Below are 16,147 nucleotides of genomic sequence, written 5' to 3' on the forward strand. Positions count from 1 at the left end.
GGTCTGGCTTGAGTATGAGAGCACTGATGCGACTTATGGAGTAAGTTGGGAAGTGTTCCCTCCTTGTTTATTTTCTGAAAGAGTTTATGAAAGATTGGTATTATTTCTTTATGAAATATTTGATAGAAATTCATGTGAATTCAGGGAAACATCTGGGCTTTTTTTGTGGAAAGGTTTTTAATTACTAGTTCAAGTTTTTTATTTGTTATAATCCTATTCAGGTTTTCTATTTCTTCTTAAGTCACTTTTGGTAATTTGTCCATTTCATCTAAGTTGTCTAATTTGTTGGCATAAAATTATCCATCATATTTGCTTAAAATCCTTTTAATTTTTCTGAGGTTGGTAGTGAGGGGACCCCTCTTTCATTCTTGATTCTGGAAACTTTGTCTCCTCTCTTTTTTTCTTGGTCAGTCTAGCTAAAGTTTTCTCAACTTTGTTGATCTTTTCAAAGAATCAACTTTTGGTTTCCTGGATTTTTCTTTATTTTTTTTCCTGTTTTCTATTTTTTCTGTTTTGATCTTTATTATTTCCTTTATTCTGCTTGATTTATATTTAGTTTGCTCTTCTTTTTCAGTTTCTTAAAGTGGAAGCTTAGGTTATTGATTGGAGACCTTTTCTGGGATAGATGTTTAAAGCTATGAATTTCCCCGTAGGCACTGCTTTAGCCACATCCCATAAATTTTGATATGTTGTATTTTCATTTTCATTCAGCTCAAAATATTTCCTAATTTCCTCAATGATTTCTTCTTTGGCCTATGGGTTATTTAGAAATGTATTCTTTAATTCCCAAATATTCGGAGATTTTCCATATTTTTTCCTGTTGTTGTTCTCTAACTTAACTTCTCTGTGGTCATACAACATATTTTCTATAACTTTAATCATTTTAAATTCATTGAGACTTGTTTTACAGCCTAGCATGTGGTCTGTCCTGGAGAACGTTCCATGTAGACTTGAGAAGAATGTATATTCTGCATTCTTGGGTGGGGTGTCCTATATGAGTTGGTTGATAATGTTCAGAGTTGATTGATAGTATTGTTCAGTTCATTTATATCCTTGCTGATGTTCTGTCTAATTGTTCTATCAGTTGTTGAGAGCAAAGTATTTAAATCTTCACCTATTATTGTGGAATTGTTGATTTCTCTTTTGACTCTGTCAGGTTTTGCTTCATGTGTTTTGAATGAAGGATTGGACAGAGGTTGTGCTCAAATGTCTTAGGCCAGTAGGCTCTCCATCCTCCACCACTGGATGTGTTTGCAGGTAGAAGAGCACATGCACAGTTCAGGCTGTTCCAAGTTTGCCCTGGCTTTTACTTTCTGCTGGCACTTTTTACATCTTCTCTGTGCCTGTGTGCAGGCTCAGCTTGGCCAGGAGTCTGTGGATAGCTAGAGTCTTCTCCTGCCCACGGTGTGTACCCACAGCCTCCCATCAGCCAGACTGTACTCACTCCAACCACAACCCTAACTTCAGGCTAGTGGAGCCCTTGGCCCTCCCCACTCAACTTGTCACTTCCGTTGGCAATGCTTCTGGACATGGGTGTCACCCAGGGCTTCATACTGAGTGAGCCCACTTGATCACAGCAACTAAGCCACAGATCCTCACAGCCTGCTTTTCCCTGGCAGAACCTCTGTGCCGGCCAAGCAAGTGTGAGTGGGCGAGAAGAGCCCCAGGTAAGAGCACCATGGGCTCCACTGTTCTTACCCAAAATTCAGCAGTTTTTCAAGCATAAATGCTTCTCAGATGGTTTTATGTCTTTGATCAATTTCCAGAGTCCTGAAATGGTTGTTTTTGTCAGTTTTGTACAGCTTTATGATTGCTTTATGGCCAAAGGATTTGCCAGCCTTCTCACTTGGCCACAGCTAGAAATCCTGCCCTCTTATTTTTAACATAGGCACAGAATCATTGTCACCTCCCCAACCCCAATTAACATTAACTTCTTAATATCATCAGATATCTAGTTAATATTCAAATTTTCAACTGACTTTGTTTGTTTGTTTGTTTTTGCTGAGGAAGATTAGCCCTGAGCTAACATCTCTGTCAATCTTCCTCCACTTTATATATGGGTCACCACTGCAGCATGGCTGATGAGTGGTGTAGGTCTGTGACCAGGATCTGAACCTGTGAATCCAGGCCACCAAAGTGAAGTGCGCCAAACTTAACCACTACACCACAGGGCTGGCCCCTGACATGTTTTTTTTTAACACTTTAAATCAGGATCAAAAAAAGGTCCACACATGGTAATTAGTTGATATGCTCATAAGTCTCTTAATCCATAGTTGTTTATACTTGCTCTCTCTTCCTCTCTCTCTCTTCTTCTCTTCTTTTCTCTCTCTCTCACTGTTTACTTGTCAAAGAAACTGGCTCATTTTTCCCGTAGCATTTTCCACACTCTGGATTTTGCTGAGTGCATCCATGCTGTTGACATGTTCCTCTGTTCCCTGTATTTCCTGTAGAGTGACTTGTGGATCTTGATCGCATTCAGGTTCTGTGTGTGTTGGCATCTTCTTCCTACAGCAGGCACGTCATGTCTGCTCGTCTCACTTTTTGTGACGTTAGTAGCTGTTGATGCCCAATGCCTAGATCCATAAGGGGCTGAAAATGATTGATTTTCCACTTTTAGCTTTTTATTCATTTATTTGATATAAGACTTCTGAAAAGAGAAACTTCTCTTCATCTACTATTTTGTTAACAAGTGGTATACTATTTTGTTACCCAATAGTAAGGTAGAGTTCATATGGGAAAGTTAAGATAAACACTTGGTTTCTTTCACTTTATTTAGCAATTTCCAAGATAATACGTTTGTTCCCTGCACCCTTTAACAGTGAGCAATCAGTGGTGGTGGTGGTGGTGGTGGTTGTGGTGCCATTATGAGTTTAAGTATATTTGCTATTTCCTATGTTTCAATCTATGATAGCTACAATAGATAGAACAATTCATCCATCATTGGCCAGTGGAAGCCACTCTAGGTTGGCTCCTGAGTCCTTTTGACCATGTGGACGCCACAGGTGTTCATCGCTACTGGGTAGGTTGGAGTTTCTAAGTCTTGTCATCATATGCTCATGTTCTAGGAAGTACTGTTTTTCTGTGATATGCAAGATATTTGGCTATGTGAACACTCTTGAAAATAGCAGTTTTTGCCCTTGGAAATACTTGGCCAAGACTGAGCTGCTACTGCTCTGTAGGAATCTTCTATTTTACAAGCTGACTGGGGTCGCCTCTGCCTCATGATGGGGCTGTTCTTGATCTCTAGAGGTGACCTTATAGAAGGAGCATCCCTTTTGGGTGCTTTTTCTTTGTGCCCGAACAAAGTTCATAACTTCTCACCCTAAACAGACAACTGCCCAGACACCCTGGGGACCTTTTCTCCTTGGTGAGAGGAGCTTACTTGACTCAGAAAGCCTTTCATTCTTGACTTTCTAAGTATCTTATTTCATTCTGTTAATTCTAGCCAATACTCTGCATTCTCTTATGTGTTTCTCATCACTTTCTTAGTTATTTTGAACCTCTGCTATGTGCAAGAGGGCTTCATCTATGGTGTGTTTTTCTAGAAATCCCTCAGCTAGCTATCAGCTCCTGCTAGCATGTGCAGGGTCCTCAGGAGTATATTTCCGTTTCTTGTCTGTTATGCTAATGACCATTCCCTGGAGACCAGAGAGCTCTGTCTTCCGGTAACTCGGCCTCTCAGGCTCCAGAGTCACTCACTGGCAGCTGTGTGACCCTGGATGACCCCGGGCCAAATTAGGGCAACCCACATTTGGATTCAGCGCCCTCTCTTCATTAACCAGGTGACCCTTGCCAAATCAGATAGCAAGTTATTGTGAGGCTCAACTGAAAGAGGTGTGAACGTGCTGTTTGAAGAGCGGAGCATTACGCAGATGTCCTGGGTGATCTGATGTCATCATCAGCGATGGCAATGGTGGTGGCCCCAGATCCTCAGGGAGTGGCCCAGAGTCCCATAATTGTAGGGACCCTATTTTGTTCAGCACTGTGTGCCTAGCACCTAGCTGGGAGTAGATGCAATGGAGTGGAAAGCCTAGGCAATACGGAGTAGATGCTCAGTAAATATGCGTTGCATGCATGAATGCAGACTAACTACAATGCGACTGACTGGGTGCAAAGCAGAATGTGATCAGCAGAAGGAGTTTTCTGGTTGCACACAAGACTTTTCTGGCACATAGGCTATACCACTGTAGATAACTGGCTCCTTTTGGCATTCAGTTATTTACAGATATGGAGATGGTAGTCGCACAGGTAAGCTGTCAAAACTCTTTGAACTGTACGCCTAAAATGTGTGCATTTTATTGCATGTAAATTATACCTCAAAGTTGAGTTTTAAGGGGTGGTGGGGCAATGAGAGAGGATTCTGGGAAGACAGTAGGGTGGGAAGCACCAGGAATCTGTCTCCCCACCTAGACAGCAATGGCACTGGCAGAATCTGTCTGCTGGAACTATTTTGGAACTCTGGAGTCTATTAAAGGTTTGCAACTTCTAGAGAAAGGCTTGGATGGTAAAGTTTGATCAAGTTCAGCTTTATCACAGTAGCAGCTGCCCATCCCCCCCCCCCCCAAGCCCCCTGGCAGGCAGCTGTGCATGTGTTTCTGGAGCAACAAACAAACAGGGGCTGGCCTGGTGGCGTAGAGCTTAAGTTCATGTACTCCACTTTAGTGGCCCAGGGTTCGGAGGTTCGGATCCCAGACGCAGACCTAGTGCCGCTTGTCAAGCCACGCTGTGGCAGCATCCCACATAAAATGGAGGAAGGTTGGCACAGATGTTAGCTCAGTGGCAATCTTCCTCATATACACCCAAAAATATCAAAAAGGGGCGAAGGACTTAAATAGACATTTTTCCAAAGAAGATATACAAGTGGCCAATAAGCACAAGAAAACATGCTCAACATCACTCACCATTAGGGAAATGCAAATAAAAACTACAATGAGATATCACCTCACACCCATTAGGATGGCTACTTTCAAAAAAAATCCAGAAAACAAGAAGTATTGATGAGAATGTGGGGAAACTGGAACCCTCCTATACTGTCAGTGGGAATATAAAATGATACAGCCATTGTGGAAAGCAGTATGGTGGCTCCTCAGAAAACTAAAAGTAGAATTAGCGTATGATCCAGCAATTCCACCTCTGGATACACACCCAAAAGAATTAAAAGCAGAACCTCAAGGAGGTATTTGTACACCCATGTTCATAGCAGCATTATTCACAATAGCTAAGCCGTGGAAGCAACCCGAGTGTCCATCACTAGATGAATGGGCAACATGTGGTGTATCCATGCAATGGGATATTATTCAGCCCCGGAAGGAAATTCTAATATATGCTGCAACACAGATGAAGCTTGAAGGCACTATGCTAAGTAAAATAAGCCAGTCACAAAAGGATAAGTATTGTATGATTCCACTTATATGAGGTACGCAGCATAGTCAAAATCCTAGAGATGGAGTCAAAATCCTAACAGTGGTTCCATCATGAAAGAGACCCCATTATTTTAGAGGTCAGTGATAAGGTAGTTGTTATCTTGAGACCCTTTTGCTTAAGAGTGCACAGCCCAGCACGCTGACATGTCGTTTGTCATTTCAGCTGTTCTCTCCCCTTAAGCTATGTCACAGGGGCAGTGGAATTAGCAATGAATTGCTCAGGTTCTGGAGTCAGACTGCCTGGGTTTGAATCCTAGCTTCTGTAACCTGTGTGACCTTGGGCAGGTTACTTTACCATCTGTGCCTCAGTTTCCTCTCCTGAAAGGGGGGATAGTAATTTCTGTCTCATAGGGTTTTATGAGGATTAAATAAGTTAATACAGGAAGAGTTTAAAATAGTGTACAGTAGGCACTCCATCAATGTTGACTGTTACAGTTACTTGATAGTAATTACTATTAGCATTGAGTGTTCCTTATCATCATCATTGTTACTGTGCGGGCTTGATCCGTGGGAGGAATCAAGTGCAGATGGCTTCCCGTGTGGCTCTCGGGCCTCCTCTAAGCACCCTTAGCACCAGATGGTGGCCTGTCTCCCGGCCTCAGCAGTCCTTGGCCTGTTTACCCCATTCCCTCAGGATTCCTGCTTTGCACAGGCTGACTCGGTCTTCCCAACACCCCTATTTTAACCTGGGCTAGGCCAAAACTTCCTAAAACACCATTTCCTGAAGGTGCCAGGCCATGCTGTTTCCTGTAGGATTCCCTGCCCTGGGAGAAGGAAAATCAGAGGGAAGAGGTGGGGAGAGCTCTTGTTGAGCCTTCTGCTGGTCCAGGGACCGCTAGGACCTTCACAGATGTTGTCCGAGGGAATCCTCTGAATTGCTGTGAAAAGGCACCATTTGCCACGCGTTGTGGAGGGCAGAACTGACGCTCAGTGATAGCAGGGACTCGGCCACCGTCCCCAAGCCGCTGCATAGAGACCCCCCTGCTCTACCCTCCATTCTGGCCTTCAGGTTGCCTACCCCCACATGGTTCCAGCCTCCTTCCTTCTGGTTCCCGGCCTTCGGGAAGTCTGGCCTTCTCCGGACTCGTCTCTCAGGCCCCATTTCCTTCCCAGTGTATCTGGATGCCCCTCTTTGGTTTCCCCGTTTCACGTTTGCCGGCCACAAGGACAGGCTCTGCTTTTGTGTCACAATGAGCGCCTCCCCCTGTGTTTCTACTTGAGCTTCGTGGCCTGATTCCTTGGGCTTTCCTGAGGCCAGAAAGCCAATGAGGAAGATGCTAACTGATGGCCCAGTGGAGGAAAGGCGGGAGGGCCTTCCAGGCGGGGGAAGGGAGAGCCTCCCTGAGGACTGAGGAACCCGGTGTGCTCAATGAGGAATGACGTGGCCGCATCCTGGACGGCCTTGTGGGCGCCACTGAGGAACTGAGTCTCGCTCCTTCCGCGATGGGGATGGCCGGGAAAGGGTTTTATAACGAGAGGAATCTGCTCAGGAGTGGATTTTCAAAAGATAGTTTTGAAGCTGTGTAGGATTCATTTCAAAGCAGATTTTTCTCTTTGAAATAATTCGTCTGACAATTTTTCCTAAATCTGTGTTGGCAACTAATGTTATCCCTTGTCATTGATACAACGCTTATTTTTAACAATTGAAATGTAATCTGTCATATTTCTGTAGACGGGAATTTCTTAGCGATAGGCTCCCATGACAACTGCATCTATATATACGGAGTCAGCGACAACGGGAGGAAGTACACTCGAGTGGGCAAGTGCTCGGTAAGCATTTCTCATCCCTTCTCGTGGATATGCGCGTGGTCATTTCATGACGTCGCTATAGTGTTGGTCCGGAATTGATGAGGCAAGGGAAACTGACACGATGCTTTTCTCTCCAGGGTCATTCCAGCTTCATCACTCACCTGGACTGGTCCGTCAACTCGCAGTTCCTCGTGTCAAACTCTGGAGACTATGAAATCCTTTACTGTGAGTTGTCTGGGTTCAGATCACATAGAATGTTCACTCTGAGACCAAAATGGGGCCTCCTGCGGAAACCCACTTCCCATACAACCTGGGCACGTGATGCCCTCTCTGGGCCTCGGTTTCCTCCTCTGTGAAATAGAGAAATTGGGCTGGACAACCTCTCAAGTCCCTCCTGACACAGAGATACTTGGGGTTGGGGCCCACCGTGGACCCCTGTTGAGGAGAACATGCAGGGCCCTGAGAGGGGAAGGCAAACCCTGCAGGGAAAGGCTGGAGGAGGCACATGTGGCAGAAGAAAGTGGGGTCAGAGCCCTCAGAGGGACCCTTGTGAAAACGTCATCCCAGGCAGGCAGAGATCATGAAGTCCTTCCCGCCTGGGGGACAGCAGCCCCTAGGACCCCTCCTCCTTCTCTCTCAACCTCTCCCAGCAGTGTCTGTGCCCAGGCAGGACCTGGGCACCGGGAGGATGATAAAGGCTGGCACTTACTGACGCATACTTCCCGCTGTGCGCTGGTTCCTCACACGTTCACCGAGCACCGGCCTCGTGCTGAGTGCTGGGCCTGGTTCAGGGGGTCCCGGGGTGTGAGGAGGGCCTGGTCTCCATGCCCAGGAAGGTACTAGAGAGTGCATTGTTCTTCACCTACCTTTTCTCCCATGACCCACAGCACTTCCCGGCTTATCCCATTTTATAGACAAGGAAATCTGGGCTCAGATACGAGGCCACGGGCATCAGGAGCCAGTGGGCGGGGACACGGTCGCCTACCTGTTGAGGAAAAAGGGAGAGGGAAAAAGGGAGAGATGGCAGGTGCCAGGACGGCGCCTCCCTCCAGCGAGGCCTCCCCTCCACCCATCCCCGCCCCCTCCAAGGTACTGCCTCACACGGGGAAAAGCAGGAGGACAGTTTTCAGGGACAGGCCCTGGGTCTAGAATCTTCTCAGACACTGTCTCATACTCCACTAGTGAGAGCTCATTTGGGGAACAAACAAGTCACTTAGGAGGCCATAGGTACTTGGTATGACTGGTTTCCATAAGCGTCCATTCCCGGTTTGGAGCAGAAGTGATTGGGGGCACATATGTGTGTGTGTGTGTGTGTTGGGGGAGGGCTGGGGAGCCTGACAGCAGGGGGCAGGGTTGTGTTCAGTGGCTCCAAGGGGAACAGTGAGCAGGCCGAGGCCTAGGAACCAGAGCATGTCAAAGAAAAGAGAAGCCAGACTGGGGAAACAGACCCAGAGAAGATGGGAGGAAACGAAAGAAGGAAGAGGCGGTCCCCACCCAGGCCCCTGGCTGTGAGCACAGTTCCCACGGGGCTGGGAAGCAGAAGGTGTCCCTCTCCAGAGGGGTCTGGAGCTGGTGGGGCGTGGCTCCGAGGGCCCAGCCTTGACGGGAGGGGAGAGGAACTCTGGCTCAGACGTCACCAGGCCCGTATTTGTTTTCTCCAGGGGTTCCCTCTGCTTGCAAGCAGGTCGTAAGTGTGGAAACTACGAGAGACATCGAATGGGCTTCACACACCTGCACTTTGGGCTTCCATGTGTTTGGTGAGTTTTCTGCAGCTTTCATTCCGTTCGAACATAAGGTGTCTCTACTTTTCGAATGTTTCTCCAGCAGTTATGAAATCTCGCAGTCACCAGTTTTGTCTGATTGCTCTGCTGCTGCGTGACCCTGCAGGACCCACGCCCTGCAGTCCCCGGGGTGGGGGGAGCCTGGGCCTGCCTGCAGTGGCCAGGGGGAAGCACAGATGTGGGCTATGACCCTTTTCTCTTGTATGAAATGGCTCCTGAGATGATTCTCTAGAATCTTCCCGCATGAGGTTGTGCCAGATTTCTTAGATGGGTGGACCAGATGGCACTTAATCAATTTACGTATCATTTGTTAGAATTGTTATTTTTCTTTTGGTCCTTTAACTAAATTTTTCACTTCCTTCCAAAGTTCAGATTAGGAATATATTTATAAATGGTCTAAAACACTTTACCACAATTTAGTAGAATAAAAAGAAAAAGCAGTGTTTATAATCTCTTCTTGTAAGGTCGTAAGTTGGTAAGTTGGTGAGAATTTCACAAATCTCCGTAGAGCTGGCATTTTACTATTTTCTGGTGTGGATGTTAGGACCCCCTGGGTTACCCCAGAACTGCCAGTTGAGAAAGTGATGCACCTCCAGCTGTCTCAGAGCCAAAGGTTTTGGGACCACAAGCATTTCCTGGAGCAATGGTCAGGAGACACCATCCCCCAGACCATGCTGCTGGCCCAGCCAGGCAGAGGGCTGCACAGTGGCTGCTTCCCCAGGCCCACGGCAGACGGATACCACACCTGCACACAGCACCCACAGAGAGCTAACGCCGAGAAACACCTGAAAGGCACAAGCAGATGCAGAGTTGAAAGGTCCTTTGGAGAGACTCTCATATGTAAAGAGTTACCCCCAAAAAATAAGTTAGGAAACTGCAGGCTTGAGGACTAATCAGCTTCCCATCGGATGTTCTGGAGACAAAGGAAAGGCATTGTGTCCAGAACCAGGGTTTCTAGCACTGTCTCTGCTGTAGCATCCAGAAGGGCCCCAGAAGAGGTGGGAGCCCAGAGGCCTATCACTGCCACTCTTGTGCAGTAGGACAGGCTGAGGCTGGAGGAGTTTTCTGGGAAAGCCTGGAGTGATGATCACGGAAACAGGGAGAGGCTGGGAGCAGAAGCAAAGCACTCTTTTGGTCCTGGTTTCTAAAGCAGGGGACTCATGACAATTTTACTTTGGTGACAGTTCAGTGGCCAGTCCCCATATAGTATGGCTCAGTGTTCCTGGTGTTTCCAATGCTCTGTCTGTGTCTTTGTTTTAGGAGTGTGGCCAGAAGGCTCGGACGGAACCGACATCAATGCCGTGTGTCGGGCCCACGAGAAAAAAGTCCTGTGCACCGGCGACGACTTTGGCAAAGTCCACCTCTTCTCATACCCCTGCTCGCAGTTCCGGGTAAAGCACTGTCTTCTCGGCTAATCTCAGCCCTGTGGGCGTGCGTTCACTGCCTGCCCGGCTGCTTGGTGATTGAGGAGAACGGTGCTGTGAGTGAATGCCACCGGCCACAGATGTCCACCTGACCCCGCTATCCTGCTGCCCTAGACCACTTTCGGGGCCCCCCGTTGCCCTCTGGGGAAAACCCCTGACCCTACGAAGCCCTCGGATCTGGCTTGTGTACCTCTGTAGCTGCATGGGCCTCACTCCTCTCCCCTCTGCTCCGGCCCTGCTGAGCTCAGCCAACGCCAGAGCCTAGAACGCCCCTCTCGTCCTTCCCAGACCTGATCCTCCATCACTGAGGGCACCCCTCACCCTCAACCTCTGGCACCTGTTTGGTCCCTCCTTTGGGCTGGCCGCATGCCTCAGACAGCCCTCTGGGAATGAACGTGTCCCCACCCGGGGCAGTCACTTGCCCATGTCTCTCCCCCCACCAGACCAGATTCTTGATGCGTGGGGACTCGTGTGGTTTACTTCCGTGTCCCTCCTGTGTCTGTGCACAAATGAGAGCTCTGAGTGGGGAGGGAATGGGGGAATGAGTGTAGAATGCCAGGACTTTCCAACTCCAGATCGTCTCTTTGCCTTACACTTCCTCCGTGCCCTCCTCCCCAGGCTCCCAGCCACGTGTACAGCGGGCACAGCAGTCACGTCACCAACGTGGATTTCCTCTGTGACGACAGCCACCTCATCTCCACAGGCGGCAAAGACACGAGCATCATGCAGTGGCGGGTCATTTAGCCCCGGCAGGAGTCGTGGGGAGCAGACCAGGCACGGAAGGCACAGACGCCCCCGCGCTCGCTCACTGTGATTTCTGTTGTGTTCAACAAGTTCTTACAAACCTCAGGAAAACGACTCCTTCTACCGGTTACCCTAGTGAACCAGTGAGCGTCCCGTCGGATCAGCAGTTCGGGTTTCTCTTTTGTTGTACAATACATAAAACAGTGCACATTTAATATAAAAAAGATGCCAAGGTTTACATTATGGTGACATTGACGGAAGTAACTGGTATATCCTTCCTAACTTTTCTATGAACTCTTCAAAAATGGTCACAGAATGCCTTTTAAAATATTGTACATAGGCTTTATGATTTCACCATTTAGCTTGCTGAGTCCAATATTTATGATGATCATGAGGTACCGAATTGTGATCGCTGTTGATGGATTGTTCCTAAAAGGATAAATGGCCTGAGAAGAGAGGGGATGCCTGATTTGCACAGCTGAATCGGGAATTGCAAATACGACTTGATTTGGTTGCGTTTCTAAGGTTGCTTTCAACTCTCCCTCTGGGAGGCTGGTGAGAAAAGAGTTGTAATCTTCTTGTGTTAAGCAGATTCTACTCCAGACTTGCTTAAATATTTCAGCAGGGTATGCAGGCATTTCAGAGCTTCGGTTACACTGTCTGCCTAACCAGACGCAGTCAGTGGCTTAACACCTACATGAACAGTGTCCCTCCGTTCCCCGTTCCCGTGCCCTGAGAATGGTGGGGACTTTAGCTATCTCCTCTGTATATTAATTGGCATGATATGGTATTGTACTTGTATAGGATTTTAGCAATTCATAATAAATACGTAAGGCTAGGCTTTACTATTTTATGCTTCTGGACATTGTACATTTGTATTTTAAGACCAAGTAGACCAAGTCAAAAAGATCTCTCTTAAGTGAACCATGAACCTGCAGCGCGGAGAAGTCTGGAAGCTCCACCAGGTACACAGGGCAGCTGCTTCTCCTGTCTGTCGTGCATGGACGCCTCATTACGCCATGATGTAAGATTGCATTCTGATAAGGACAACGTAGGTGGCATACATTTGTCAAGAAGGCCTTATCCATTTCGATTGTGTGACAGAGTAAAATTTATTGTTTACATTGGGGAATGTATCTCAGATTTTAAAACAGAAGAGTAATAAACAGACTTAAAAACGAATATTAAGATTTTTACTTGTTCCGGGCAAGTCACTGAATTGAATTATCTGAACTCTACAGCACTGGTTGTTTAGAGGGGCTGGTTCAGAGCAGCTTTTGGAAGCATTTTTTATGACATCTCCAGCCTGCTGCGGAAGTGCGGGGCACGAGCGAACGACATGTATTAAAGATGAATCTGTTTGTATGTATCCTTATCAAATATATTCTATAATGAAATAAAATCTGAAAAGTGGACTTCTTATCTACCTATATTCATGAAAGTATATAAATTAAAATATTTAAGATTAGATACGCTTCACACTATATTCTGTTTCATACACAGATGTTTTTCTCACCTGACTCATTTGCAAGTGGAACTGTAGTTTGCATGTGGTGTGTAGCCATCCGTCAGATTAGAGATCTGTAAAGAGCCCAGCTTAGTTACCACATGCTGCCGGTATTTCACTTGGTTATGTAAGTACTGCCAAAAATAATAATTTCTAAATTAATAATTAGGAAATAACCAGATCAGGGAAGGGAAAGGGACCCCTTATCGACAGACATTATAAGATTTACTTTTATCTTTATATACTTCCACTATTTTCTAAGCTCAATGATGGAAAAAGCCTGTGTGTATAAACTGCTCTGGTTATCTTCATACTTGCCTGCATTTTAAATGAAGTTCTTTGAACAGCCCGGTGTTGCCCTTGCAGGTGTCCATTATCCGCTCACTTGCTCGTTCACATGGCCAGCGATGGCCCAGCACCAGTGCTCACCACCTCCCAGCCCAGGACCCTCCGGGAGTCTGCTGGAACAAGAGGCTCCAGAGGCTGGGGCCACTGCCAGCCCGCAGGGCTGGCTCTTCCTCCCCGTGGCCCCAGCCGTATCAGCTCTCAGCCTGGAGGGGGAGGGGGAGGTGCTGCCACCCTAATCTCAGGGAGGTGATGGTCGCCTGGACTAGGGTGCAAGTGGTGGACGGGGGAGAGGCAGAGGGATTGTCTGAGAGAGGTTTCAGGGGTGACATCAGCAGGGCCTGCGGATGGATCGGATGTGGGCGGCAGGTGAGGCCCAGGTCCCTGACGGTTCTCAGTGGCGGTGCCACTGGCTGAGATGCGGAGGGCTGCAAGTTTGACAGAGGATGATGAGTCCGGCTTGGGACGGGCTGAAGTGGGGTGAGGGACCTCTGCAACGGCCAGGTGCAGGTGCAAAGTAGGCATCTGGCTTGCAGGCTCAGAACAGAGGCCCGGCTGGAGCTGCGCCTGCGAGGCTCCACAGGAGGCTGACATCTGGAGCCAGGGTGCGTCTGAGATTGCAGGCTGCTGGTCCAGCCAGGAGAGGAGAGGGCCTCCCACCCAGCTAGGGGTCTCAGAATTCAAGAGCAGGTAGGGGAGCAAGAACTGGGATGGGGTGGGGCAGAAAACAGGCCCACACGAGGGGGATCTTGAGGGTCGGACAGCAGGGCGGCTTGATTTGGTGCTCATGGTGGGCTCTGTACCCGGTTAGCAGAGGGCTTTCCAGCATCTGTGTGCAAAGTCGTGTTGGGCAGGAGATCCAGGTGTGGTGGGTGGAGCCTCATCAAATGGGAAACAGGGAACACAAGGTCACGGGAAGAGTGGTGGGGGGCAGACGGGGGCTTCCAGGGCCAGCTGGAACTGGGTAGAGGGACAGCTCAGTGGATTCTTGGCATTTGTGGATTTACATCTGTGGTTTCCACGATGTGTGGCACACCCGGCAGTGGGTAGGAAGGGGCCGTCCGGCTCACTGGGAAGCCCACTCAGGCATCTTCCCAACCTCCCTACTTCTTTTGGGTGATTACTTCCACTGCCCAAAGCTGCACATTCCACTCATTAATCATTTTTTCTGTGATTTGGGAACAGCATGGAAGAAGCAACGTTTGAGACCCTCTGGCCTCCTCAAAGGGGGCCCATCCAGTGCCCCACTGTGGAGGCAGCTTTTTGGTGAAAACAAGCTAGGAACATGTACTTGTTGCAAGGGAGAAACCGATTCCAAGCTGCCTACTGACTCTATCTTTCCTAACTTTATAGAAAATTTCAAACATACACAAAAGTAAAGAGAGCCTCACACCCAGCTTCAAAAATTATCAACATTTATAAAATCTTGTTTCCTCCGTCTCCCCCAGTCTTTGGGGGTACTGAAATATTTTAAAAGTAAGTCCAAGCCACCACGTCATTTCACCCACCACTACTTCCGCCTGCCGCTCTAATGAGGACGCTCCTCATCACCACATGACATCATCACAGCAGACAGACTTAACAGTGACACTTAGTATCGTGGAATAGCCAGGCCCTATTCAAGTTTCTCAAGCTGTCACACCAGGCCCATGTCTCAATGCCTAGCCCCGCCTAGGGATGTGATAGAACCCTACAAAACATGGGGTGGACAATAGCCACGCTGCCTCCCTCCGGTGAAAGCTCCCCCTGGGGGCTCAAGCGAGCAGGTGCTGCTTAGTTCAGGACCCCTCTTGGTTCGGGACCTGCTTCTTCCCGACACTGACCCTGCGGCTCGCTGCCCATTTGCGCCTCCACACCAGCTCCTCCCTCCCATGGGCTGGATGCTCAGCTGTCGGAGACCCTGGCTCCTCCCAGCCCCTCTCCTTCCCCTCACTCTGCCGCAGGCTCCCTCAGGGAGACTCTCCCCCTTGTCACCCAGCCTGGACCCTTCCCACAGAGGCTGGCAGGCAGGACCAGACAAGGGAGCGGTTGGGAAACGTCAGGAGCCTTGTTCAAGGTGAGCCTTCCCCAGCAGGAGTTCCAGTCCCTCCTAGAGGGTCCCCGTCGTTCCAACTTCTCTCCTCCGCGCTCTTCCACACCTTTCAACACAAACGGGATGCACACTCGTACCAGCCTGTGACCGGGACGTGGGAAGGGGGCGGGGGCCGCAGACAGACTTTCCTGCTGGTTGGCGTATGAGCACTCTTCACTTGGGAAGCCTAAGGGAGGGGTGAGGTTTAGGGGCTCGTGAACACCGATGTGGCCTGAGCTCCTAGCGTTAGGAACAAATTTGGTTATTTCGGCTTAGAACAAAAGCAGGTGCTGTAGCACCCTAAGATGGAAACAGAAGGTAATGGTGAAGAACATCGAACTGGATTTACCTGCAGTCCCGCCGGCTACAGGTGCGCCACCTGGTGGCAGAAAGCGGAGCGCGGCTTCCGTCTTCCTCCAGCTCGCGGAATTTGGTTCCCACCGGGTTAGGCTGGGAGTGTGAGGAGAAGAAAGGAAAATTCTTGCTTCACTACGATGGTTCTCCACCCTCTGGGCGGGGCAGCTGTTTCAACTGACCCTTCTCAAGGAGCTCCCAGAGGTTCTTGGGGAAGCCCTACAGTGCCATGGTCTCACCCTCAGTCCCCTTGACCTGGGTAAAGGTCTTCTGTGAGGTAGTTGCTTTCTCCTGCAGCCACATACGCACAGGGAAGTCCACCTCCAGTCCTCCTTCTGTGGAAGCCCCACCGCCCCTCCAGGTGGCCCTGTGGTCAGGATCTCCGATGACACCATCCGGGCTAGCTTGGCGGCTCACATCTGGTCCGAGGAAGCTTTGTGCTTCCTGTGCCCTGACTCCAGTGCATGGGAAATCACTTCCTCCCGCACACAGCCTTCTCTGGGCATCTGGCTGAGACCCACCTGTTGCCTTTAGACTTTTTAGCCACTAGTCTACAAATTCCAGGGGACACACCCCAAGCTCAAGAGGCTTGAGGTGAGGGGGAGCAACCCCCACCCCTTCCTCCTATGAGAAAGGGTTCGAATCAACAGCTCAACTTTCCCCCAAAGATCTTCCTTACAAATACTTATTCTAGTTCCCGACCCTCGTATCCCCTTACCGTGGATGAGGGACGCTAAGAGTTCTCTTGG

The 16,147-nt window shown here is 48.8% G+C and overlaps 1 protein-coding gene across 12 annotated transcripts in view; it reads left to right on the forward strand.

Moving 5' to 3' along the window:
• Window positions 1-12,536, forward strand: part of EML1 (EMAP like 1) — a 166,918-nt gene extending 154,382 nt beyond the window's left edge. For all 12 annotated transcript variants that reach the window (XM_070593255.1, XM_070593256.1, XM_070593260.1 and 9 more), the window contains 5 exons: window positions 7,096-7,193; window positions 7,310-7,397; window positions 8,834-8,929; window positions 10,214-10,344; window positions 10,996-12,536. In XM_070593255.1, the coding sequence (XP_070449356.1) occupies window positions 7,096-7,193; window positions 7,310-7,397; window positions 8,834-8,929; window positions 10,214-10,344; window positions 10,996-11,121 (539 nt within the window). In that variant the 3' untranslated portion in view covers window positions 11,122-12,536. The remainder of the gene's footprint in view (window positions 1-7,095; window positions 7,194-7,309; window positions 7,398-8,833; window positions 8,930-10,213; window positions 10,345-10,995) is intronic.
• The last annotated feature ends 3,611 nt before the right edge of the window (window positions 12,537-16,147 follow it).

The sequence above is a fragment of the Equus przewalskii genome, chromosome 25 (assembly GCF_037783145.1).
Source record: "Equus przewalskii isolate Varuska chromosome 25, EquPr2, whole genome shotgun sequence".
Lineage (NCBI taxonomy): Eukaryota > Metazoa > Chordata > Mammalia > Perissodactyla > Equidae > Equus > Equus przewalskii.